The sequence below is a fragment of the Nesoenas mayeri genome (assembly GCF_963082525.1).
Source record: "Nesoenas mayeri genome assembly, chromosome: 9".
Taxonomy (NCBI): domain Eukaryota; kingdom Metazoa; phylum Chordata; class Aves; order Columbiformes; family Columbidae; genus Nesoenas; species Nesoenas mayeri.
The window spans coordinates 17654234-17679858 of record NC_137557.1 but is presented as its reverse complement, the minus strand read 5'-3'; the positions used below and the strand labels follow the sequence as shown (position 1 = coordinate 17679858).

The 25625-nt window shown below is 52.0% G+C and overlaps 1 protein-coding gene across 2 annotated transcripts in view; it reads left to right on the top strand.

Moving 5' to 3' along the window:
* Positions 1-8097: 8097 nt before the first annotated feature.
* The window catches only part of EPHB1 (EPH receptor B1), a gene marked incomplete at its 5' end in the record, with an annotated part of 63089 nt that continues 45561 nt past the window's right edge, over positions 8098-25625 (top strand). For both annotated transcript variants that reach the window (XM_080349750.1, XM_080349749.1), the window contains one exon: positions 8098-8155. In XM_080349750.1, coding sequence (XP_080205876.1) covers positions 8098-8155 — 58 coding nt within the window. The remainder of the gene's footprint in view (positions 8156-25625) is intronic.

Sequence of the window (25625 nt, the reverse complement as noted above, 5' to 3'; positions counted from 1 at the left end):
AGGTGGGGCTGGCGTGTGTCAGCTCTGAGGCAGCAGCAAAAGGGATTAACAAAATTAGTGATAGATGGATGATTTACAACCAAGTGTGGGGGACTAGATGATCTTTGAGGTCCCTTCCAATCCCTAACATTCTGTGACTTGGATTCTCCAGAGTTATTTAGAGAGAGATGAAGGGAGCGAACTAGATGTGACACTGAACAGCTTCAAAAAGGAGTCAGTGTTTTGCTTCGAACGCACCCACACAAACATGCACAGATGTTCTGACCTTTTAAGAAAAATCAGGCACAAAAATCAGCTCATCTGAAATGAAGGGACCATTTTGCTGTTGCCAAAGAGGCTGAAAAGCGTTGCTTCTCTCAAGCTGTTCTCCCTCTCCTGGGTCTTGTGCTCATGTTGTACCATCTCTGCACCCAGACAGAACGAGCATTGCACCTGCAATCTGGAGATAACCCTTGTGCTGCGTCCGCCTGTCCAGCCCAGGGATCTTCATCCTGCGTGGCTGCAATTTCCCTGTCTCTTCCGTCACCATTGAGACGCTGCATTTTGAGCCTGTGTTGTGTCCTATTATACGTATGTGCTTGCCTGATAGACGTGGACCTGCACCTTGTCCCACGTAACTCTGGTGTAAAACTGTGGTGGCAGGTTTTGCGGGGAGCCTGGGGGGGCTTTGAGCTGCGCCCATGTCGGCCTTTGCTCCCCGTATGGGGCACAAAGCACAGCCCAGCACAGCGGTGTGGCGCTGCAGGTGGCCAAGATGGGAACAGCGACCCCCCCAAAGCAAGGAGTGGGAGGTAAAGAAACTTTGATGAGAGAAATGAAATGGCAGGGGGAGGAAGGGGGTGCTGCATGGTGGCACCAGGGGATGCTGGAAGATCCCGGAGAGAAAGCAGGAGCAATCACAGAATCGTTTTGGTTGGAAAAGCCCTTAAACATCATTGAGTCTAACCATAACACTGCCCCATGTCCCTGAGAACCTCATCTCTGCTCTGTTCAACCCCTCCAGGGATGGTGAGTGCCTGCGGGCTGCAGCCCAGCTGAGCCCAGTCAGGGAGGAATGAGTTGTGATCATGGGATAAATAGGGACCCAGCTGCAGCACAAAGGTTTTGGCTGCCTGGACCCCACATCCCATTGCTTGTGCCGACTGTTGCTGAGTGTTTGCGGAGTCATAGTCTTCCCTTGATGTGGACAGACGGGAACAGGTGGCTGTTCTTTGCCAGGTATCTTCCATTTCTTGTCTTTGATTTCCCCACCCTCAGCCTTGTTACCTTTTGTCTGCTTCCACGTGTTTTTGGGAGTGACCTCCTATCAGTGCATGATGGACCCATCCTCCTGTTTGTACTTCTGCCATCAGCCCGGAGCTTTGTGAACACACCTAGAAATGTCATCTAAAAACAATGAGATTAATGATTCTCACCCCAAGGTAAAGCTTTTGCTTTCCTGGAGAGCTGGAACTCTTTCCCCATGGGTAGGAAAACTTGTTTCCAGCCAGCAGAGAGTGTGTCACAGCCCAGCCTGGAGCACTTGCACCCTGCCACAGCCCCATCTTGGGGGAGAATCCTTCTTTTTGGCGAATATTTATCTCCTGTTGATAGCAGATCTGCGGCTCTGAGGGATGCTGGCCGGTGGCTTTAAGGACACGTGTCCCTGGGAGATGTCAGGGAGGATTTCTCCCACTTTCCTCCTGCAGTTTTTACCTTTCTGGAGCAGGTGAGGGAGATATTTCCCTTGGTTGCTCTGTGCAGTGCGTTCTGCTGGGGTTTCTAGTGGGTGTGGATGTGGTTCCTCCCCTGCATCCCTTCCAGACCTGGTAACCCCCCCCTTCACTTGCCTGCGCTCCTGTTGATGTCTTTCTTTTACTGGAAATTTTTGTATTTACCAAGAACACTGAGATTTATGCAGGACAATGTCAGCTTCTGTGTAATAAATTTACCAAGAGTTTGGTTTTTTTTTTTTACATTACCAACTCCTGCTAACCTCTGTAAATTCAGTAGTGATTTACCTGTAAAGGCTTTGCCTTAGCATCCTTCAGATACAGAATGAAAAAATGACGTTGGAAGTTGTCAGAGAGAAACGTGGGTCCATTCCTGTTCCCAGAAACAGGACATGCCTGTGGACACAGTGGCCCGAGACCCGTCGCTTTTAAACAGGCAAAGCTTGGAAATGAATCATCTCCTATTAACGAGGAAGGTCCTGCGGGGACGGAGTGCAGGGCAGGGGGGATGTGCGCCTGGTCCCTGCCAATATTTGGGGTCATGGTGTGGAGGAAACATCTTGTGCCCAGACCACTGGGTCCTTCCTCGCGTTGAGTGTCTTTCCTGGCTTGTTTGATGTATTTTTCCCACTGGAGCCCCAGTGCTGTTGGTTACTGACCTCCAGAGGCTGGTGGGAGAAACCTCGGTCACCTGCGTGGCCAGAGGGGACTCTGCTGGTCCCAACCTAATTAAAAATACCGCCTTATTGCTCTGTCACCCCTTCTTGGTGAAGAGCATCACCTTCTCTTGCTGGTTGCGGTCATCTCGGGCCATGGGATGCTGCTCAGCTTGAGATTATCCTTTTGCCCACAAATAATCTGGTCACAAGTGATGCGCTTGCACAAGCTGCTGTAGCACATGCTCGTTAATTTTCAGAATTACTCCTGAATGAGTTTCAAGTGTTGGCTGAAAGATCAGAGCAGGCTGAGCTTGCTTTTTAGCCAAAAGCAGATTTTTCTGTAACCAAACCTTGGTGTTTCCAAATGAAAAGAATTTGGTTTCCTCGCTGGCTTTTTAAAATGGGGGTATAGGTAGCAGTTAAAAGCTTTCTTTGCAAGGACTTTTGATCAAAGTCTGCATGTTTTGATCAAAAAGCTGTGATTTTGGTCAGAAAAGCTGTTGTGTGCATTTCCCCTTCCCCCGCCTGCGTCTCCCTCTCTGTTTCTCCTCCCCGCTTCCACTCAGATGGGAAAACATTTCCACAGGCTCAATCAGCATCCGAGAGTCACTTATTTAAAGGGAGGAAGAATATTGTGACGTTTGCCTGTTTCGGATTCTGTGAAGGAATTTCATCCCCACTCGGTTGCCACGTCTCTGGCACCTCTCCCAGATCCCAACTCTCCAGAGAACGGAGGCAGAATTATCTCGGAGCTTTGCAGCTGCCAGATGTTAGCCGACAAAACGGCGAAAAACCAGTCTCGCTGCCCCACTCTTTGCTCCACGTAGACCTCTGCCTGCCCTGTTTGAAACACAAAGCTTCCTCCAGTTCTCCCTTGCAGGGTTCTTGGTGTCTCTTGCCAACCAAGCCCCACGAAGACCCGCTTCATTCCAGCCCCTTGCCTGCAGAATTGCGCTTGGATGCGGCTGTGTAAAGCCGCATGGGAGCTGAGAACGGTGCGATTATCACACCTCTTGAAGATAAACACCCTCTCCTGTCATGAGATAACATCTCCTTGCTGTGCAGGTCGTGAGCAGGGTTGGGATTCCCTGTCTTGTTCCCTTTGCCTGGGGAAAAACCTGTGTTATTTTGCCCCGGTGAAGCCGGCAACACCATGTGCCTGTGCAAGGGTGCAGGACATGTGCTCTTGCCCTTGAGTGCAATCATCCGTGTAATTACCCTGTGAGCGAGAGGAAAGCGGGAAGAAAAAATTCATATTGCCCTTATGATAGTGTTCATGGGACCATTGATCAAGGTGACAATCGGAAATTCATCACAGCGGAGTAGGAAAAATAGGAACTCTCCTGTGCGTGAGGTGGGAACCCCATCCAAACCAGCACCGCTTTTTGCACTCCGATGGGTGATTTATGCAGGAAAATACCAGAATGGGGCCTTGAAGCAGCAGATGTGGGGTGGGTTGGATCGTTCTCCTTCCATGGACAGACTTGTACCTTCAAAACTTCATATCTCTTGTTTGCTTCCAGAGGTAGGAACGCAGCCCAGGCTGCAACAAGCCAAATGCTGTGATAAAGTGAAACTCTCATGACAGGTTCCCCTCCCTGCTTGCTTCCTTTTTTTTTTAAAGCTTCCAAAGACAAATTGCGTTTTGCTTCAAGATAATGAAATTTCCTTGCAGGAGAGACATATTTTTCTGTAGCTTTTGCATTGGGAACATGAGAAGAGTTTTTATTTAAATCTCCATTTTGAAAGTGTTTGTCTGTCTATAATTTGCTTTCTTCACCGTGAATGTTCTGACTTCACAAAGCCAGCAGAGGCCCTGAGACGGAGTGTTCCTGTCACCTGTTATGGCTTGCCTTGGCATAAAATTTAATCTTCAGATTTTTTTCATCCTAAAGAAATGGAAGTTGAAGCCGGATTAGAAACAGATAAAAAGAAGCCATCCATCCTCAGACAAAGGAGTTTTTTGTTTTTCTCTTTTGCGTTCGCCTTTGTTAAACCTCTCCCTTCAAAGGGAACAAAGAGATCCACCTGGGTACCTTGCTGATCTTTACCTTGTCCTGCACAGAAAGGTTGTCCTGCCTTCCCTGGCTCCGTAACCGGTGGCGAAAATCTCGTGGTGGATGCTGCACCGGAGCCCGTCTTAATGCTGCTCTCATCTTTTGTTCAATCATGTGTAGTGATTAATATGTTCTCAGGCGCTGAGAGGCTCGAGGCACTTGGCACTTGACTGTCTCCTATTTCTGTACTTAATAAACAGAATATTCCACAAGAAGAACTTGCAATTTATCTTTCGCTAGTGTGCGGGGAGTTACTCCGAGTCCTGGCTCTGACTGAGTCTCTCTTTTGCCCAGGGAATTAATAGACTCTTCCATACCCTCGCTCCCTCTGTTCTCACTCCGGTTGCCAAATTAACCTTCATCTCACCTACTTTTTCTTCACGTTTCGCTTCAATTTAGTCCTCAAATTGTTCACATGACAAAGGAGTCGTCCTTCCTACAGCTTCTACTTCTGCTCTGATAAGATATCTGAATTTTCTGTGAATAACTCCTCTCCCTCCCTTTACTTTCCCCAGGGTATTTGAAGTCCGTAAGTCTCCGTGGGGTTGTTTCCCCTGGGAGCACAGTGAGCGGTTTGGACCGCACTGCGCCAAGTGACTGAGTTGTGCCCTGAATACACTGAGCATTTACTGGTGCTAATTAATGTTATTACATCATATTACATTTATTTGGACTCGCAGGAGGGGGTTTGACTGCAGGGGCTGGATGCAGCGCTGCCCGTCCTTACCTGTCTCACCCTTCTCATGCGCTGCAGCACACTAAACGAGTCTGAAAGGCTAGGAAATTGGAGGAATCTGCTTTTCTTATCAAGGAGTGGATTTATCAGCTCCTCAGGCTTTGACTTCTTGGAGGTTGCTGTAGGTGTGGGCTTTTTCTCTGCGATGAACAGAGCTGGGAGCAGCCTGTGCTACCTTGGCAGGGTCAGGGATGCGAGAGCTCTGCGTAGGACGGGCTTTGTGCCGTGCATAAATCTTCCTGGCCTCGGCTTAGAAAATAAACCAGGAGCAGCTTTAGTGCTTGTGCTGGCTGGGGGAGGCTCCGGTGGCCTCTGCCAGCCTCTCTGCTCCACGGGGATGCTGCAAGGAAAGCTTCTTCTGACCTTTGTGCTGCTCCTACATTAGCGAATGGCTTGCTGTGACCTCTTGCCACCAAGGACACCTTCCCCATGAGTCCCTGCACTGAGACAGGTTTAGCTCCGGTGAGGGACAGGAGCCTTGGTCACCCTTTGGGTGACGCGGCTCGTGTCACACGAGGTGTCAGGCTTCCAGGGATGGAGCTTGTTGCTTCACAGCTCCAAGGATTTGGAGTGACCCCCTCCAGGACCCCCTTGCAGTGTGGTACCCACTGCTGCACAGACAGCGATGCCTGCTTGGGATTCGTCTTGGTGCTTTGGCTGGTGCAGTGTGCTGGGGGAGGATGGGGACAGTCACACGCTGTGACATCTTTGGTCCTGAAAGCACTTTCAAGGGATGTTTTATTTTTGAGGAGATCTGCGCCACGGCACATGATAACTCTTGATGTTGCCTTTTGCTGGGATCCCAGATCTTCATCCTCCAGAAAGGCTTTGGCATCGCCTGAAGCATCATCAGAGAACAAAGGCGAAGGCTGTTAATTAAGACAGAGCTAATTCTGGCAGCCGACTGCCGCCATCCCCATGTGCTGCCGGCTGCAGGAACAGAGGAACCGTGCACAGGGCTGCCAAAAACCTTCCTGGGAGTTGTCCCTGCTCTGGGCAGGGCTTTGCCCCATGTCCTTCCTGCACAGGTGCCCTGTGGGCAGGACCGGAGGTTATTTGTGGCCCAAGGGGGTGGTTTTGCCTTCTGCAGGTTGTTGCTGCTGCTGCTGCCCAGGGTTTGGGGACTTGTGATCTGCTGGGGATGGTGGCAGCTTGGGGACACGGGGGGTTGGGGAGAAGGAATGGAGAAGGGGCATCCCTGGTGGCTCAGTGGTCCTGGGGTGGGGAGCGGGTGATGCTGTGGGAGAGGATTCCCACCAGCAGCTGGCTCGGAGGGGGAAAATGGAACAAAACGCATCCAAAAAAGTGCCGGATTCAGTGTCCTTGGAGCTTGCTCCAAAGGGACGACGGTGGGGACAGCTCTGGGGTGGCCGCAGTCCCATGAGAAGAACCTGCCCTCTGGATGGCGACGTGCAGAGAGGCTTTTTCTGAGCAGCTTCTCCAGGAGGAGCGAAGCTGAGGGAATAGAAAGCTGTTGGAACAAACACAGCTGGTTTTCGCCCAGCGCAGCCGACTCTTCGGCCAGATGAAAAGAAATCAGAAGAATATTGATGTATTATTATTTTTTTTCCACCCCATACAAAAATTGTCAGGCTTTTTTTTTGGTGAAACGTTAGTTTCTGAATGCAACTTTTTCAGTTGATAACAATTATTTGCAGGAAAAAACCCCGCGAACCGAGGTCTGGATAACTCAGCTCTTCGCCTCTTGTATTCTCAAACGATTAACATTTTTTTGCTTTGCACATCATGAATATTCTATACTTGAGCTGTTACCGAGTTGTGCTGGATCAGATAAATAACATGGTGTTGCTTTTGTGGCAGACTGGATAAAGATGCAAATAATACTGACATTTACTTCACAGTTTTCTTTCTGTGATCCTCTGAGTGAGTAAACTGGTTTGCTGAGATATTCATGGGAAGGAAATGAAGAAGGGTTGTCAAGATGAAAGCAAATTCCCTTAAAACTTAGCCAGAATGTTCTTGGCAATTTTTTCTGTTATTTGCTCAGCTGAATAAGGAGCTGCTTGAAATGTATTTTTTGCACAACTGTGAAAGAAAACTCCTGTTCCCGTGGTGCTGCTGAATTTGTGTGTGTGTGCGTGCGTGCTCTCCTTTTGCTGATGATTTTCCAGTGATCCGTGGTTGCTGGTCTGGCTGTGGTAGCGGATGGGTGGCCTTGGTGGGCTGGCGGTTGTGGGGGGACACTGGTGTCACCCGAGGAAGGGAGGGCAGCCTGCTGCCTTGGCCTCAGGTGCTGGAGCGATGGCCTGTGAAGGGTGATGGTGCTGGGGGACAGCACGGGGAGAGGAGTCCCCAGCACTGATTTTTGTGGCCCCGAGGTGGGAGTGGCCGTCTTTTGGGCAGTCGAGGGGGTCACGTTTCGGTGTGGGGCTGCCTGTTTGCTCCGCTTTTGGGGGCAAAAGAGGCCGTTTGGACTGCGGTGGCCCGGGCCAGCCGGTGTCCGCTCCGTCGGGGTCGGGGACACGGGGGGTGGCGGCGGCAGCGTCGAACCGCCAGGGGGCGCCGTCCCCCTTCGGACGGGCAGGCGGTGCGCGGCGGGGGCGGGGCGGGGGCGGCCCCGCGGCGCGGGGATTGGCGGGGCGGTGCTGGAGGCGGGGCGGGGGCGGTGCCACAGCGCGGGGATTGGCGGGGCGGTGTAGGGGGCGGGGAGGGGGCGGCCCCGCGGCCCGGGGATTGGCGGGGCGGTGCTGGGGGCGGGGCCGGTCGGCGCGGGGGCCGGCGGCGGCGTGGCCGCGCTCCCCACTCGCGGCGGCGATGTGACCCGGGCGGCGCGGGGAGCGGCGCGGTCCCGTCCGGCCCTGCCCGGCCCGGCCCCGTCCCGGCCCGCGGACGCACCCCCATGCCCGCTCACGGCCGCCCGCCGGCAGCGGCTGACGCCTGCGGAGCAGCGAGGCGCGGGGCCCGGGGAGGCGATGGCTGCGGATCTGGTGGTGCTGCTCTGCCTGGCCGCCGCCGCGGCCGCCGTGGAAGGTGAGGCGGCGCCGGGACGGGATGCTGAGCGCTCCGCGAACCGGTTCCGCCGCCGCGCAGTGTACCGGGGGCCGCGCACTGGCACCCGGAGACCCCCCCCGGAACCGGCCCGCGGGCGGGCTCGGGAAGGCACAGGGGACGGCGCTGGGAGCCCGTCCGGGTGTGCGTGGGACGGGCGGCCCCTGTCCAGCCCCTCCCGGTAGAGCCCTCCCCGGGGGACACCTCCAGGGGCCGTGGGGGGACCGCTCCGGCCATCCTGTGCCTCCCGCTGCCCGTGGGAGCTCTGAGGAGCTTTGTGGAGAAGGAGGATGGATGCACCGGGGGGTTCCATCCCTGGGGCCGGGCCGGGCCAGGGATGCTTGGCCCGTCGATGGAGCCGCGGGGCAGGTGCGTGGCCATCGCTTCAGCAAGGCTGGTGCCATCGGGCTTTTCCCATCACCTGCCTGGTCTCTGGACTCGGGGTGCACCAGGATGGTCCCAATGGGCCTGCAGGACCATCAGCTCACCCCAGGCTCGTGTTGCTCTCTGCTCTCTTGTCGGCTTTTGGAAGTATTGCTTATATTATTATTTTTCCTTTTTTTTTTTTGCGCTGCTGCCTCCTATTTTTCTGGTACAACGCAAGCCAGAAGGCTTGCAGCAGAGCTTGCCCAGCACTCGAGCGCTGGCTGCGAGCAGGGGCCGCGGTGCAGCCCCTTGGCTGTTGGCAGCGAGAAACGCGTGGTTGCAGAGAGATGATGCACGGGGGCTCGTGGGCGAACCAAGCTGCCGGCCGGCGTGGGGCTTGGCTCCTCCTTGGGGGGGATTTAGCTGATGCGAGCATGGTTGTGGCTGAGCTGGAAGCTGCCAGAGCCGGCTGGAGAGCAGCAGGTCAGCTCTGGGTGTTGTGGAGCTGGTTCAGGAGCCGAAATGCGGCTGTGATGTTCCCCGGTGAGGTGGGAGCAGTGTTGTGTGGTTGCCCTCCGTTGGCAAGCGTGCAGGCAGGCCCACTCGCCACGGCGTCTGCATTCCGCCGGCTTTTGACTGACCTGGGTGTTTGCTTTTCTTATTTCTTGGGCTTCGTCCCTCATTGCATCCCCATGGAGATAACTTGGAGGTGGAAACGCGGGTGCCTTGCCTGAGCGTGATGCAAATGGGCGCGTGTTTGCCGGGTTGCGAAGCCGCATGTGGAGAAGCAAGACCTGTTAGCAGTGCTTTGCTGGCCGGCTTTTGCAGCGTCAGCTGCTTTAGGCGCTGCCGAAATCAGGGCTGGCTGGGAAACCTCGGCTGCGTCCCTGTCTGAGAGCACTTGTGGGTGATGTGGCTGTGTCCCCATGTCTCACCCCAAGCCACACGCTGGGCTGGCAGAGCCTCCATCCCCGCCTGGGACCGAACCTGTTGAAAATTGCTGCTATTTCTACTCTACTGAGGAAATTACTGGCATAGCAAAGTTGTATCCTGGGAAAGATCTCAGATTTAAGGGAAAATCGTGCACGGGGAATTTCTGAGGCAGAGCAATTGAGTCCGATTTGGAGTTAAGGCAACAGTCTTCTGGTGTGGTCATACAAAGAAAACACCTTTTTGCGGAGCTTATTGAAATCTTATGGATCCTCCCAGTGCAGGGGTTGGATTTGCTAGGTTTAAACGTGGGTTTCTCTACCCGAGCCGAAGCATCTCCTGTTTCCTGACCTACCCCAGGCTCTGGCTTTCCCCTGGGGCAGCCACGAGACCGGTTTTGCCAGCAACTCTCCGGCAGCTCGGCAAAGCCGTGGCTGCAGCCTGGCTCTGCAGGAGCAGCTGGGACAGGGAGGGATGACTCCTGCATCCCAAAGCAGCCGCCCAGACAAAACGTCTGTTTTTCTGGGATAGCGGGGGGCAGATGTTTGGAGTCTGAACCCGGTTGAAAGGGGAGGAGGATGCCACCAGGGTCAGGATGGGGGCTGCCTGTAAAAACCTCTTTACCCTCCATAAAACCTTGCTAACTCACTGCCTGCGGAACGCGAACCTGGAGACAGCAGAGTTGCTTATCCGAGTTTTCTTACGCTTACCTGATTTATTTTACCAAATCCTGTGGCTTAGCTGACCATTTTCTGTCCGACACCTGGGTGTTTATTGTCGTTTTTTAAATAGTTTTATTTTTTTGTGGCTTGTGCAGAGGAAGAGGGACACGAGAAGATGACAGGAACAAATATTAATACTCCGTCTCTCCCACACCCTGCAATCACTCAGGAGCTGCTCGTGTGCTCTCTCTCATGTTAGCTGAACCAAATATAATCACATTTAGCATATAGAGAGGGTGGTAATGTGCCGACGTTCTACATTTTAACTCGGAAGCTGCCGGAGTTTGAGGTGTCGGTAGGTCAGGAGGGGCTGATGTCCATTTTGGTGCAGATTCTCCATGTAATCTGCTCACCTATCCATCATCCCCCCGCCTCGCGCCTGCTCTTTTAAGCCCAGATTTTTAAAAACTAGCTTTTTCTCTCCGTCTCCTCGCTGCATCGTGATAAGCAAAACCACAGGGGAGGGAGGTGAAAAGCCCAGCTCGGGGCTGGCGGATCCAGCTTAGTTTTGCTTCCCGTGCTTATCCAACTCACTTCCTTTGGAAACAAAACCCCGGGAGAAGAGCGGGGCTGGGGGGTCGTCCCTTGCGTGCCCTCTCTGCTCCCGTTTTGGCTGGGGATGCTCACATCTGTTTGCCGGCATCCTCCGGGCTTCCTCCACTGCCGCCCGGCGCCGCAGCGGTGCCTGCCCAGAGCTCCCGCCTTTGGCCCGGCCGCCTCATCCCCAGCAGGGCAGTTTGCGAGGAATAAGTGTTTTGAGAGAGAATTTTCAAGTGCTGTTATCCAGCCGTGCTTTTACATCTATTGCACAAACTATCTGCTGGTATCACTGACACGTTATGCCTCAGTTTTCCTCCTCCTTTTGCGATTCCCTTTCGGGCTCGGAGATGCAGGTGAAGTAAAGGCGACATCTTCATAGATCCTGCTGGCCCAAAGCTGCCGGTGACCTCGGTGGCTTCGGCCACGCAGTGTGACAAAGTGCTGGAAAACCCCAAAAGGAGGATTTTTGTCCCTGGGATGTGCAAATGTGGCTCAGGTCCTGGTGGAGATGGCCGTGGTGTGGCTGTCCCTGAATCGGCAGCGGTCCCACTCGAACCTGTCTCGTGGATGCTTCACCTTGATTTCATGTTGGCCTCTTTGATTTACTTTTTGCGTTAATTAAAGCTTTGAATTTTGCTTTCTCTGAACATAATGCAGCTGAAAGTTGGGTAACTTACAGTGCTCTGGCGGCAGGGCCAGGGAAGCCCGTTAGAGATGAAAACGAGTGCTGGCAATGATGGAGGGGTAGAAAAACAGCGCTGAAAATGCGAAGCCTGCTTGTTGGGCTGTCGTTATTGGTATTTATTTGATGCTGAAGATGGTCTTGGAGCAGTTAATGCAAATAAGGCCCCTGAAGGAGCTATGACGAAGGCAGGAGCGGAGAATGTGGAGTCTGCGGTGTATATATATATATATATATATATAAAATATATATTTTCCTGCTCTTTCTGCTTACCATCTCCACGTGGAAATTGGATTGCTGCCCTGTGCTCCTGTGTGCTTAGTGACCTGTCTGCTGTCACGGGGCGGGACGGGGCGGGGTTTGCAAGGTGGCCTCTCGCCCATCCCATGGCAGAGCAAAAACCTTAGAAATCAGAAGAAAATATTGATGTTTGGTGATGAAGTAGCCTGACTATCCTTGCCTGGCTCTGGATCCAGGCCACAGTGCTGAATAATAGATGTTTCTAGCAGAGATGGGTTCTGCAACCTAAAGAAAGACTCAGATTTAGTGAGAAATGGGGAAAATAGGACCTTGGGCAACGGGAAACTCAATTCTAATCAGGTCAGCAGAGTTTTGGAGGCTCCGTTCCCTCTAAACAGACATGGTCGGTGTAGGGAGTCGTTTAACAGCACAGCGAGGGTGAGTAAATAGTTGGGGTTGGGGGAGGCAACGTTTTCCCCAAATATTCATTAGAATTGGGAAATGTGTTACTGTTTGACCTTGTTTTGCTGCAAACATTCGAACTAGCGGGCAATACTGGCGCCTTGCAAATGTGAAGCTGGGATATTTGCTGGGGAGCGGTTTGGGTTGGGGCGTTTGGAACCCAGGTGCACGTTGCTCACAGAGGTCACTGGGTGTGATGGAAGCGGTGAGGTGGGAATTTGGGTTGGCTGGCGACCGGGAGCCCCTTGCAAAGTGATGCTGGGTGCTGGGGGAATGAACGTGAATGCAGAAGGTTGGTGCGGGAGCAGAAATGTACAGAAAAGGATGGGGCAATGTCAGGGGGGAGCTGGGACCCTGGGTGGCCACAGAACACTGAGCTGGTTGATGCACAGACCAGTTTTAGGGGCTAAAAACACAGCTTTTTCCAAAAGCAAGCAGCTGCTTGGGAGTGGGCATGGGGCTGGTGCAGACACCACCCAGTAGAGGCAACATAGCCCTTTTTTGGGGACAACAAGAGCAAAATCTCACCCAAATCAACTCTTCAGCTTTCCAGATGAGTGGTCGGGCTCCCTCCTGCACTGTAGATGTGGTCGCTCCCACCCACTATTTTCCCCACATTCACATCACGAGCAACACACAGGACGTGTGTTTGTAGGAGCGAAAGGGCCTGCGCTTTACTTATTTATTTCTCATAACTTTTGAATTATTAAAGTGCGTTCAGCGGAGATTAACTTTCCCTGCTCAATATTTATTATTGTTTCATTTCCCTGGAAGTTGGAGCTACGAGAGCTTTGATAAATGGACTGAAAGGTTCTGTAGTTTCTCTGTAGCTAATCTAAATATCCCCGTATCCTTCGCTGGAAAGCTAATTTGTAATTTCCTATGGTAATGCCACTTAGTGAATTATAATGATACACCGGGGTCTGCTTTTCCTCCCGGTTCTCTGCCCAGGGAATAATGCTACCACCAGAAAATGGTGTGAAACCTGGAAAACGGCCATCGGCCCCCCAAATTTTTTTGGTCTAATAACAGTAATCTGGAAAAACATGTAGACCATATGGCCTGTTTGTTTGGGCTGGGCCATATCCATCCCCGCTGATGAATGGGAGCGATGCCGCCTGGGTTTGCATCTGCAGCCGGAGCCCGACGATGTGCAGAATCCCCTGCTCTCCCACCACCCCAATTATAAACAAGTGTTATCAGTCTTTTGAATAATTGAAGAGGCTTTCTGTTGAATATTTAATTACGATAATATTTGGTTAGCGGGGGTTGTTGCTCTCCTTTTGTGCAATCGAGAATTGCTGCAAGAAAACAACCTGTTAAAAGAAAACGTTGTCTGTGATCATTGATTTTTCTTTTTTTTTTTTCTTTTAAGCTAATCAGTTATTCAGTTGAAATTTGTTAATTAGCTCAGCTCCATTAAGACTCTTTGGCATTTAAACTTGATGTTTCTAAATAATTATAGTTTTGCCTGCTAAGCCCACAACCCAGGGTGACCTAATTACTATTAAAGCGTACGTGCCTGGGTCTGGCTTTAATAAGTTCCCTCTGGGAGCCCCGCGGGGAAAAATCACAGAGACAGCAGTTCAAAGGGGAAGGGACTTTGCTTCGGCCTCGCTGTTTCCAAACTAAACCTGCGGGTGGGATCGCTCCCCGGTTTGGGGGAGATGTTCCCAAATTTGGGGAGGACTGCTCCCAGGTTTGGGGGGGATGCTCCCAGATTTTTGGGGGATGCTCTCAGATTTTTGGGGGCTGCTCCCAAGGTTGGGTGGGGCTGCTCCCAGATTTGGGTGGGCTGCTCCGAAATTGGGTGGGATGCTTCCAGATTTGAGGGGGAGGATGCTTGCAGATTTTCTGGGGGGAATGCTCCCACATTTTTGGGTGGGATGCTCCCAGATTGGGGTGGGGATACTTCCAGATTTGGGCAGGATGCTCCCAGGTTTGGGTGGGTGACTCCCAAATTTTGGGGGATGCTTCCAGATTTAGGGGGGGCTGCTTCCAGGTTTGGGTGGGGATGCTCCCAGATTTTTGGGGGATGCTTCTAGATGTGGGTGGGGATGCTCCCAGGTTTGGGTGGGGATTACTCCCAGATATGGGGGGGGTGGGGCTGCTCCCAGGTTTGGGTGGGGATGCTCCCAGTTTTGGGTGGGGATGCTCCCAGGTTTGGGTGGGGATTGCTCCCAGATTTGGGGGGGGGGGGGGGGCTGCTCGCAGGCTTGGATGGGATGCTCTCAAATTTGGGTGGGGATGCTCCCAGGTTTGGGTGGGGATGCTCCCAGGTTTGGGTGGGATGCTCTCAGGGGGAGCAGAGGAGCCCGAGAACAGATGGTCCCTGCAGCCCTCAGAGCATCCTGGGGTCAGTATCTCTGTGCCATACACTTTTGGGGGCAGGTGGAAGGTGATTTTTTCCTTGTTTTTCTTTTCTAAGTTGTACCCATTAATAAGCAAGTGGAGTCCCTTCAAGGTCTTTGCAGATGGTGGGGTGTGGTGAAAAAAATACAGTATTACATTTATTTTTGGTTTTTTAGTTTGTGTTTTTTTAATATGGAAACGGCCATGCCAAGTAATTAGGGCATAGTGAAGCCTCAGGTATGTGTTTGTGTGCTTGTTAGTGTAGCGAGAAGAACGTTTAATATTTGGGGAGGCATCCAATCAATTTTGCTGGTATTTGAAGCTGATTAAGCTTTACTTTGTTATGCAGCAAATAAAAGCGGTGGCTGGGAATAGGCTGTGGAAATCCTCGATTTTAGGCTGTTTGCTTCTATCTGAGATAGAGGCTTCGTCATGACTTTAAAAGATCATTTCAGGGTATTTTCTGCCAAAAAGTCCTCACAGTCCTCTCGGATGCACCAGGCCCCGTGCGTCGCATCCCAGCACCACCAGGGCACAAATTTTGCATTATTCAAACCAAATTAACATCTTGCCTTTTTTTGACTGGCCCTATGTGGCCGTCTTGGGGCAGGACAGGTTGCCAGGCTTAACTTTGGATGTGAGGGTGCTTCTTGAACCCCAAAAGCTGAGAAAACAAGACTGTGGTGTCTGCTTTTCAGCAGAAGTTCAGCCTTCCCTGCCATGGGGTGCTGGAGGCGAGCAGCACCCAAAATGCACCCAAAGCAGGAGGGACCTGGGGCTGATGTGGTTCCCCTTCCTCCAGGTGCTAAAACCCATGGTGTGGGTGGATGGATGGAGCAGAGAGCAGCGACGATTGAAGTTTCATGGAGTTTTTTTTCCACTTTTTTCCTTTTTTTCATGCAATCAGAGGCCGGGGATGGGCCTTTGATTACTGGAGGCCTCCACTCGCTTCCTTAGCCGCGGGGTCGGAGCCGACTCATTATCATCCTCGCTGGGGTCCTGTTGATATGAGGATAATTGCTTTCTGCTCAAAAGACATTAAATCACTGCGGAAGAGGCAGAGGGGTGTGAATTACATCTTCCCCAGGAAAACTGGGAACCCAGCAGAAGAGCTGAAAAGGAACCGGAGTCCTGGGGAGGCCGGAGGGCAATGGGGCCGACCGCAGCGTCTGCTGTGACTGGGGGAGCTGGGCGCTGGCTTGGTAGGCCTTGACGCCTTGATTTTATTCTATTTTCTTCCCTTGACGCCTGTATCTTCCCATTTCCAAACACCCGAGGAAGAAGATGGGCAGCAGCGTGGTTTTGAGTCGCTCGGGACCTTTTCCTCTCATAGGGTGCCAGCATGGAGATGCCCTCACCGCCCGGCCGCTCCATCCCTGCACTCCTGCCGTGGTTATTTTTAAAGCAGCGATTTTAAATGCTGGAAATGATGTGACCCTGAGAAGCACAGAGCTGCTCCCCAGCCCCTGGGGTTTGGTTGAAGCCGTCCAGAAGCTTCACGTGAGTGGGTGAACCCCCCAGAGATGTGTGGCCTTTGCTGTTGTCCTATTGTGCTATTCCTCTTGAAATGGAATCGCTGCTGGGGCTCGAAGTCGTTCGAGCTTGGCAGGCTCTTGGCAGAGGCACCACAAGGTCACGTATAATGGTGTCACTGGGATCAGATACAGCGCTGTAATGTGGTAATTTCTGGTATAATCAAGTAGAGAAAGATCAGCTTCATGCCACGTTTCCTGGGGAGGCACGTGTGGCTCCGTGGGCCACGTGTGTCACACCAGGTAACCTTACTCTTGCTCAGCAAAATGGAGAAAAGCATCAATTCTGCAGGAATTAAAGGCACTGATTCCATTATTGTTTTGGTGCCAGCTTGGGCAGGGCCCCCCGAGCTCTGGCCATCGGCTGCCGATGTCCCCAAGACCCATGGATGCCGAAGCCGAATTGCCGAGGAGATGGATACAGGCTGGTGGGAGCTGAGAGGTCGTGAGCTGCTTATGTTCGATATCTTTCTAAAAATCGCCTTTTATTATCCCTCCTTGTGCCGTGCGTGGGTTATTACCGAAATGGCCGGCACTGCCGGGAGGCTGCCGTGTTGAAAGGCTGGCTGAAAACCCACCCAAGGACATAAAAAGATGCTCGTTAACTTCAATGGGCTTTGGCTGGAGCCAGAGAAATGTGCTGCTTTGAGAAAGTCGCTGCTTAGGGCACCCTCCTGCTCTGGCTTTGTGTGCCGGGGCCGGGCTTTGCTCACCGGGAATGGGAAAACCCCTATTTTTGCACGGTTCGATCCTTAATTTGTGAGAAAATGGTCTGGCTGCTTCTGGGCAGCATCCCTGGGGCTGCACCCCAAAAATCCGGGGTGTTCTCACCCTGTGCCAGGCATGGAGCCCACTGGGATGCTCCCAAACACCATCTCTTGAGTCAGCAGCCCAGCACATTTTTATTTATTTCTCTAAAGCCTGGCGATGTTCAGGGGAAAGTGGGATGTCTTTGAAACGTTTAAAGTATTCCTAATAGGTTACCTTGAAAGCTTTCTTCAGTCTTGAATGAATCAAAGTGCAAATGTTTATAATGCAACACCCACACAGGCTAGGAGAGGGATTTTTATTAAGGCAGGAGAGTCAGAAAACAATAATAATAAAACATGTTTTATGAAGTTGGCGAGAAACTTATAAACTAGGTGAAGTTTTACAGCATATGAATTTGATACAAGCTGTAAATTTGAATTCCCAGGCTGGTCCTCAGGTCTTGCTCTTTATTACCTGAAATAACATTCTCCACTTTTAATAGCTGGCTGCGGCGGAGCGGACGTGGTTTTATCTTTCTAAATGATCTGCCATGCGAGTCTCATAATCAAACTTTCACCCATCCTGGAGACTTCAGCCCTTTCCTTGGGCGACGCAGCGGCTGTTGCTAATTAGCAAATAGCTGCTATTTGCTTTGCTGTGGTGGTGGGGGATCTTGGAAATCCTTACACACATCCCCTGCTTTGGATTATTTAGATTTCTTTTTATTTTCCCAAGCAGAAACCACCTGATAGGAGGATAAGCTTTTTTCCTTGGGGTGCCATACAGGGGCTGGTGAGACATCTCTGGCTCTGGTGTCCCTCTCCCTGGTGGGTGTCACCCCAGGGTGCCATTTAATGACCCCCCAGCCACCCGCGGTGCCTCCAGCTGTTGGCAGCTGGATGTGTATCAAACCCGTTTGTCGGACCCCTGTCCTGTCTGCATGCGTGCTGGTAGATTATTCCTCTTCAAAAAATACATGATTACTTAAGCAAAGCGTTCTAGCTAATCGCCAGATTATTCCCTTTAAAATGGGAAAGTAATTAGGGATGTGTTTTTTTTAAATAGGCTTCCCACCCTTGGATCTGCTGGGATTAGTGTTTGTGGGTGTGTAAATATTTAGTTTCCAAGGACTTTTTTTTTTTCCCTTCCCTTCCCTTTCCTTGAAGAAACAGCAACAATAAGTGATTGAAATGAGGCAGCAGCTATGCTTGGACACTTTCCCCAGTGTCCAAAGTATAACTGAAATTAAAGATGACCTGCAAAGGAAAACGAAATTGAAGTTCTGCTGGCACAATGCACCAAGCTGCCTTTCAAAACGAGGATTTCCTCTGCTTATATTTGAAGTTGAAGAGACGAGCCTTTGCCTCTGGGTGATGGAGAACAAGCATAAACTGGAACCAGTAGCAGCTTTGCTTGAGGATGGGTTGGTGGGCTGAGGACAGGACTTGGAGCAGCTGGCTTGGGCGTTGCTTTTGTTCAGACCCTTTCGTGTGTTGTGCTGAACTAATATTTTGGAGAGAAATAAAACTCCTGTTTGGTGAAAAATCTTGGCATTTCCAGGTTCCAGTATAAGTTGGGGAATGACCTATTAGAGAGCAGCGTAGGGGAAAGGGACCTGGGGGTCCTGGGGACAGCAGGGTGACCATGAGCCAGCACTGGGCCCTTGTGGCCAGGAAGCCAATGGTACCTGGGGTGGGTTAGAAGGGGGTGGTCAGTAGGTCAGAGAGGTTCTCCTGCCCCTCTGCTCTGCCCTGGGGAGACCACACCTGGAACATTGTGTCCAGTTGTGGCCCCTCAGTTCCAGGAGGACAGGGAACTGCTGGAGAGAGTCCAGTGCAGCCACCAAGATGCTGAAGGGAGTGGAGCATCTCCCGTGTGAGGAAAGGCTGAGAGAGCTGGGGCTCTGGAGCTGGACAAGAGGAGACTGAGGGGGCACTCATTCATGGGGATCAGTATGGAAAGGGGGAGTGTCAGGAGGATGGAGCCAGGCTCTTCTGGGTGACAACCAGTGAGAGGACAAGGGGCAATGGGTGCAAACTGGAACACAAGAGGTTCCACTTAAATAGGAGAAGAAACTTGTTGGGGATGAGGGTGGCAGAGCCTGGCCCAGGCTGCCCAGGGAGGTTGTGGAGTTTCCTTCTCTGCAGACATTCCAACCCGCCTGGACACCTTCCTGTGTAACCTCATCTGGGTGTTCCTGCTCCATGAGGGGATTGCACTGGATGAGCTTTCCAGGTCCCTTCCAGCCCCTGACATTCTGGGTTCTGTGATTCCAAAGCACCTTCGTTCAGTGTTGGGGTGAAAAATGCTCCTTTCTGAGGAATCCTCTGGAAGAAGCTTCTTGGCTGCCCCCTGCCCACCTGGGATGATGCTGGTGGGTGGGAGGAAGGACCAGGACCCCTCCTGGGATTTGCCTCCCCGAGGAGGGGGAGCTGGAGGTGCGTTTATGCCCACGACACTTTCTCCAACACCAAATAAAAGGAGGAGGTGTCTGGGGGACCCATATGAGGTCAAAACGGGCTGATCTCCTCCTGGGCTGCACCAAGGAGTCTTTTCACATGGAGTACGGCAGGGTGGGCTTGGTTGCATCTTCTGCCCGCTACCTCGGGGGGGATTTTTGAGCCGATTTCTGCTCACGGAGGTCTCTTTTTCACATCCAAACAATTTAGACTTTTTGCACTGAGGCGCTTTGATGTTTGGATTCAAAACCGTGTCTTGTTTTGAAACTCGTTGCGACATTTGCTGTTATGTATTTGCAAAGCTGGGAAGGCGAGCGCGAAGAAGCTGAGATCAGAAGCAATGCATGTAGTTTAGATGCAAAAATGGTTTTAACCCAGCGATCCAGTGGAGTCGCGGATTAAAGGAGCGGTTGAAACCAATAATTCGTGTGACTCCCCTAGAGGTCTGCATCCCTGGAGACCCCAAGACTGTTCCTACAGCCAAAAAACACCCTCACTAAGCCAGGGGAGGTCAGAACCTGCATTCCCCATCCACCTAATGAATAAATCCCAAGCCCTAGCGAGGCAGCAGAAGAAAACCTGCGCAGACCCGAGGTTTGGAGGACAAGAGCGGTCACTGATGTGCTGTGTGGCTTTGGTCCCCATCCTGCTGCTGGGAGATACTTATAAGGTATTTCTGGGGCCATTGGTGCTTAAAATGCTCATGCACCCCTTTTTTCTCTTTCTGAGGGGGTATTTATTGTAGGCATTAACACAGGGCTGTCGTTCGGGTGCCTCCATCATTCTTCCAAAAATCACAATTGTGCTGTTCAGCTGGAATTGGCAGGACTTTTTGTCCGCTTGCCTGTGTGCTGGAAAGCTGTCAGAGGCAAGGGGAGCCTGTTGATCTCGATTTTTGTTGTTATTATTATTATATATTATTATAATTAAAACATTTTTAGCAGCTGAAATTTGAGCCCGTTTGGGTATTTATACAGCAAGATGTTTTGGATGGGGAATAGGCCAAGGGAGTCACGTGGCTGGGGCCAACGTGAAACAAAAGAATCCATTTATTATCCAGGCAGGAAATTTGTTCTTTGGGATGTTGTAGCTGCAGACATAATGATTTCATTTCCTCCAGTTCACCCAGATTAATGGCTTGTGCTCTTTTGTTTGTGTGCCTGTGTTATTTCTGCAGCGCGGCTTCCCCCGCTGCTCGGTGCCGGCGTGTGCGAACACGTGTGCAAGTGCCCTGGGCAACGGGGGGGACCTGGGGGCTCCCCGTTGGGATGGAGGAGGCTGCGTGGGGTTTTGGGGAGGGGTGGGATGCTGTGGGACCAACTGGGGTGACCTTCCGGGCAGTGATGGATGTCCTGTCTTGTGCATCCCCAGGGGTCTTCACCTCCTGCATCTCTGGGGATCTCCTCCATCTCTAGGGTTCTCCTCTTTCTCCATCCCTAGGGTCTCCTCTTCCTCCATCCCCAGGGGTCTCCTCTTCCTTCATCCCCAGGGTTCTCCTCTTTCTCCATCCCCATGGTCTTCCTCCATCCCCAGGGGTCTTCTCTTCCTCCATCCCTGGGGTCTCCTCTTCCTCCATCCCCAGGGGTCTTCTCTTCCTCCATCCCCGGGATCTTCTCTTCCTCCATCCCCAGGGGTCTCCTCTTCCTCCATCTCCAGGGTCTTCTCCTCCTGCCATGGTCACCAGGGCAGCGAGAGGTGTTTTCCTATGAAGTTGTGATGGGATGGAGAGACAAGTGAGAGCATTGCCCTTATAGAAGGCATGAGAGCAGCGCGTCTTCTCCTTGGCCACGCTCAAGGGTGTACGTAGCTGTTGTCTTTGGTGGGAAGCCAACCTTTGCACCCTCCCAAGTACCGTGCCGGGAAGTAACTCCTTTTCTGAGGGAGCTGTGCTGGGCGCAGGGCTGCAGAATCAGCCACGTGGCGATGGGTGAGCGGCTCCTTCTGAGCTGGCTGAGTTGGCTGTTCATGCCAAGCAGGTCCAGCCTCTCCTGGGGCCACCGGCCATCTGGAAGATGGTGGCACTTCAGCTCCCTCCTTGAGAAAAACAGGCCTGTCTTTGTGGACACTACCGGATTAGTGGCAGCTTTAATTGCTCCCTTTCTCGCTTTTTGAGTGTTTGGCTTTTTGCAAGTGACGTGACAGGCAAACGCTGCCTTTGTGTGGCTGTCGCCTGAATGGTCCTCGCGGGGTTTTGGCACGGAGCTTTTAATTTACTGTGCGAAGCGCAATGACCACAATCTTCTGTTCTGGGTTAATCTGGAGTAACTTTGTGGAGTTGGAAGCGCCTGTCTGTGATGAGGAGTTGAATGTGTTACCGCATGGGATCTGCCACTGGTTTGGTGACCATTTTGCTGCCTCTGTGCCCAGCTCTTCCTCCTCCCTTCCTTTAGATGTTTCTTTTTTAAATTTGGGGAGGAGAGAGAGTTTTTGCCACCCTTTCTGGAGGAGGTTTCCCTGCAGGGACATACCTTGCTGACCCTCTTGGCCATCAAGGTGCATCTGCTGTCATTCCTGCCATCTTCTGGGTCTTGCACATGTGTTGCACCTTCTTCATTTTGTTCTCCTGAGCTTTCGTGCCATGAAGGGTGTGTGGGGCTGAAGGTGTGAGCCCACCATCTGAAAGCTGCGGAGAAGAGGGATGGGGAGCTGCTGGTACCCCATGGAGCTGCGGGTGCTCTCTCCTCACCTGCCTGCCCTCCCAAATCGCTCCTGGTGACAGAGTTTGTGAGGATGTGACAGCTCCGTTGCACAGAAGATGATGAACAGTAATGAGACCCAGAGCACACCGTGCACTTAAAGTGATTTATTTCTGTAGGGAAACCACAATCAGGGAGGATGGGTCAGTGTCACCAGGAGAAGAGGTGGGGATGGAGATGAGCTTAGGGGGAAGTTTATCATCAGTCGGTGCCGCTTTAGAAATGAGCAGAGCTGGCGTTGCGTGAAATGGAGCCGTGCTAGCCACGCTGGGACTGTCCCTCGCTCGTGGTGGCCTGTAGGCATCTCCCAGGGTTCGACTGGCCTTTGGGACTTCTCCTTGCTCACCTCCCTTGTGATTTAAGGTCAGCTCACAGCAGCTCTTGTTTTTTCTTCTCCCAGAATCCGCATCCTGGCTCAAGGGGATGCGGTGGGACAGCAGTTTGCAAAGGGGCGTCCCCAAGTGCCCTGCTATTGAAGAGCATCATCCAAAGGGGTGGTGGAGCGGTTGCTGGTGGCCCTTTGTGTGGGTTTGACATGGCCCTGCTGGCCCGGCAGAGCTGGTGCAGCACCTGGCGTGAGCGGGCAACAAGCAATCGGGACAAATGCGTTTTGTTATTTACTCAGCCAACCCGCTGTCTTGTATGCACAAGGTGTATATAAAGACAGCTCGGATTCATAGCGACATTTTCAGGAGAGGATGCAAGGTAGTTATAGATCCCGGCCATTGGCTGTAGTGACCAAATCTGAAAGTGGAGAAGAAAATAAGTTAAGTCCCAGGCGAATCTGGGAGAGCCAAGGGGTGGGTTTGCAGGGTGTTTTGGGAAGCGGCATTTAGATGTGGGGTCTGCTCATGAGGTCCCTTGCCAAGGGACCTATTGGCTTTGCCCATCCCTTTTCCCTCCATTTTCCCATCCCTTTTCCCCTTGTTTTCCCATCCCTTTTCCCCCCGTTTTCCCATCCATTTTCTCCCCGTTTCCCCATCCCTTTTCCCCTTGTTTTCCCACCCATGCAGCCTCATGGCAGGGAGAGCTGGGCAGGTGACGGGTCTCTCTGCCCTGGCATCCTTTGGAGCCTTCCCCATCCTGACGGAAGCTTCCCCATGCTGCCGTGACGGCTCCGATTTATTTCCTTTCCCTCTCGTGCTCTTTGCCTCATTTGCACTTGCGAGCTGACTCCATATGGTGCAAAAACCGGAGAGACGACGCTCGGTGCGGCGGGAGGCGGCACGAGAAGCCGCTTGCCGACGAGCTTTTGCAGTTTCTTCCTTTTGAGGTTCAATATTTCCACCTCCTCCCCTTGACGGCTGGGGCTGAGCTCGTCTCCAGCAGCATCCCTGTGCTTTTGCATTGTCACTCCCCTGCCTTTCCCCTGAGACCCCCAGTACACGAGCAGGGCATCGTCAGGATGTATCCTTGGACCAGCGATGCTGTTGTTTGGTTCTGAAAATAATTGGCTGGTGTCCCCGAAGGCTTTAGGATGTGTCAGGTGCTGCATTAAAAAATACAAGGTCGATCTAGTTGCAGGAAAAAAATACAGGATCGATCTGCGCTGGGGCCGTGCGGGGAATCTCACCCCACGCTCGCTTGTTGCTTGAGCGGGGTTTTAATTTGCAAACTTCTAATTTTGGTGGGGGGTTTGGTGTCTGGCTTGACCAGGCAGTCTGGCCTTGGCTGTTGGCAGCTGGGTGGGTTTGTCAGGGTGAAAAGGGAGGTTTTTCTCCCAAATTTTGGTGTCTGGGGAAGCACCAAGCGCTTGGCTGAGTTGGGAGGAGTGCACTGGTGAAGGGATGCCCATTGCTCACCTCGCATCCCCTGCGGTGCTCGCTGAGCTGTCTGTCACGCTCGTCGCTCATGCAGAATCCCTTTGACATTTTAAAATAAGATCTAGTAAATAGGAGCTGGACGACGCCAGGTGCATCTCTCGTAGTGAGGGCTCTTTGACAGCACGGCTGGCGCTTTAGATTTAGGGCTCTGTGAAATGCATGTTTTTGTAGCGAGCTCGAAGCTTTTCTGGAGAACGTGGTCCAAGACGGTGACTCATCCTGAATCTCTAAAGAAGTGATAGGGAAATGCAGCATAAATGTTTTGGTTGGGTTTTTTTTAGAGCTTTCCTCATAGGTGGTGCTATCCCGGAATGAGGCAAAATAAATCCAGTGGGGATGGGGGCCGCAGGGAAAGCGGGGGCCACATGGGTTCAGCAAAGCATCTTGCACCTGCTCCAGTGTTGTCTTGGAGGTTGTTGGCTTTGTAGCCGAGCATGGTGCAGCTCTAAGACAACACGTGAAAGGGCTGCTGGGTACATCCCACTGCAATCCCATGGGCGAATATCCAGTGTATATCCAGACGTGAAGACTGTGCGCCCTTTTAATTTATCCTAGCATGTGTAATCGCAGATGCTGTTGGTGTTTATGGCTGCTCTGTCTTCTCAGTTGACTAATTCTGTATCATTCCCAGTTGGTTAGGAGCCCCGTTCCACTGAACCTGTTAGGCTTCCATGGCCCTTGTCTGTGAAATCTCAACCCCACTCTTATTATTTTTTTCTCCTCTTTTTGGGGCTCCTTGCTTTCTCATAGCATGATGAAGACCAGGTCTCCTGTTCCTAAGAGAAGAGCTCCTGGCAGAACGTAGTTCTCTTGGGTGAGCTCACTTGCTTCCATTCAACCTGGCTGGAGCACACATGGGACGTGGTTTAGTGCCGGAGTTGGGTCAACAGTTGGACTCAATGATCTTGAGGGTCTCTTCCAACCAAAGTGGTTCTGTAATTTGATTCTATGAGCAGCCAACACTGGTATGTGGCTGTTGACCAAGAAGCGAGGTACAGATAAGTAGCAGGAATTGTTGATGTCGCTCCCCGATGTTTGGTTTGTCCTTGCCATCACTTAAGGCGCTGTGCTCCTGCTAGGATGAACAATAGGGGTACTGGAGCCTCTTTGCTCACTTGGCTGGTGAGATGGTTGTCCAAGCCAACTGGTCTCCACTCAAGAAGTCCAGTGGCATGAGGCTGCTGTGCTGAAGCCACCCGGCTGTGTGACAAGGGATAGTGTCCTCAGGTTCCTCATCTTCAGCCTTTGTCTGCTTTGGTGCGTGCTCCTGGGTGGTGACAGCGTTGGATGGTGAAGAGTGGACAACTGCCCTTCTCCAGCCTCAGCAATCCCTCATTCAGGCCAGACCTTCTCACACCACGTAGCTGGACCTCTAGTTGGAGGGTGCGATTGCTCCTCACAAGCTTTTTGGAGGGCAGGATTTCTGGGTGGCTGAGTTCCCGTTCCACATCTTCTGGAGGATGAAACGAGCAGCTGCCAGACTTGACATATGGTGATTTTTAGGGCAGGCTGCGGCATTCCATGGTGTTTGCTGGCAACCCAGGCTTGTGAAAGCAAAGATGAGGATTTAAATGGATAGTGACATTGTTCTGGAAAATGTTCTCCTGCAAGATAGTCTTGTTGTCTTCCAGCCCTGGATCTGGAGGTGGCACAGTGGAGGAGCTGGGTCTGTCTTGGGCCAGGGCGCCCACTAAAATCCTCTCTCAGCCCTTGATGCTGCTGGACTTTGAGTTACCAAATACATCTGCACTTACCTGTAAATACTTGGGTATGGACTATTATCTGTGTGTATCATATGCATGGACTTTTTTATATCCGTGGCCTGTGTGCGAATATAAAAAGTGCGATATTGGCAACTGGCTTTGTCATTGTGACAGCAGATGAGCTCCTTGTATTTT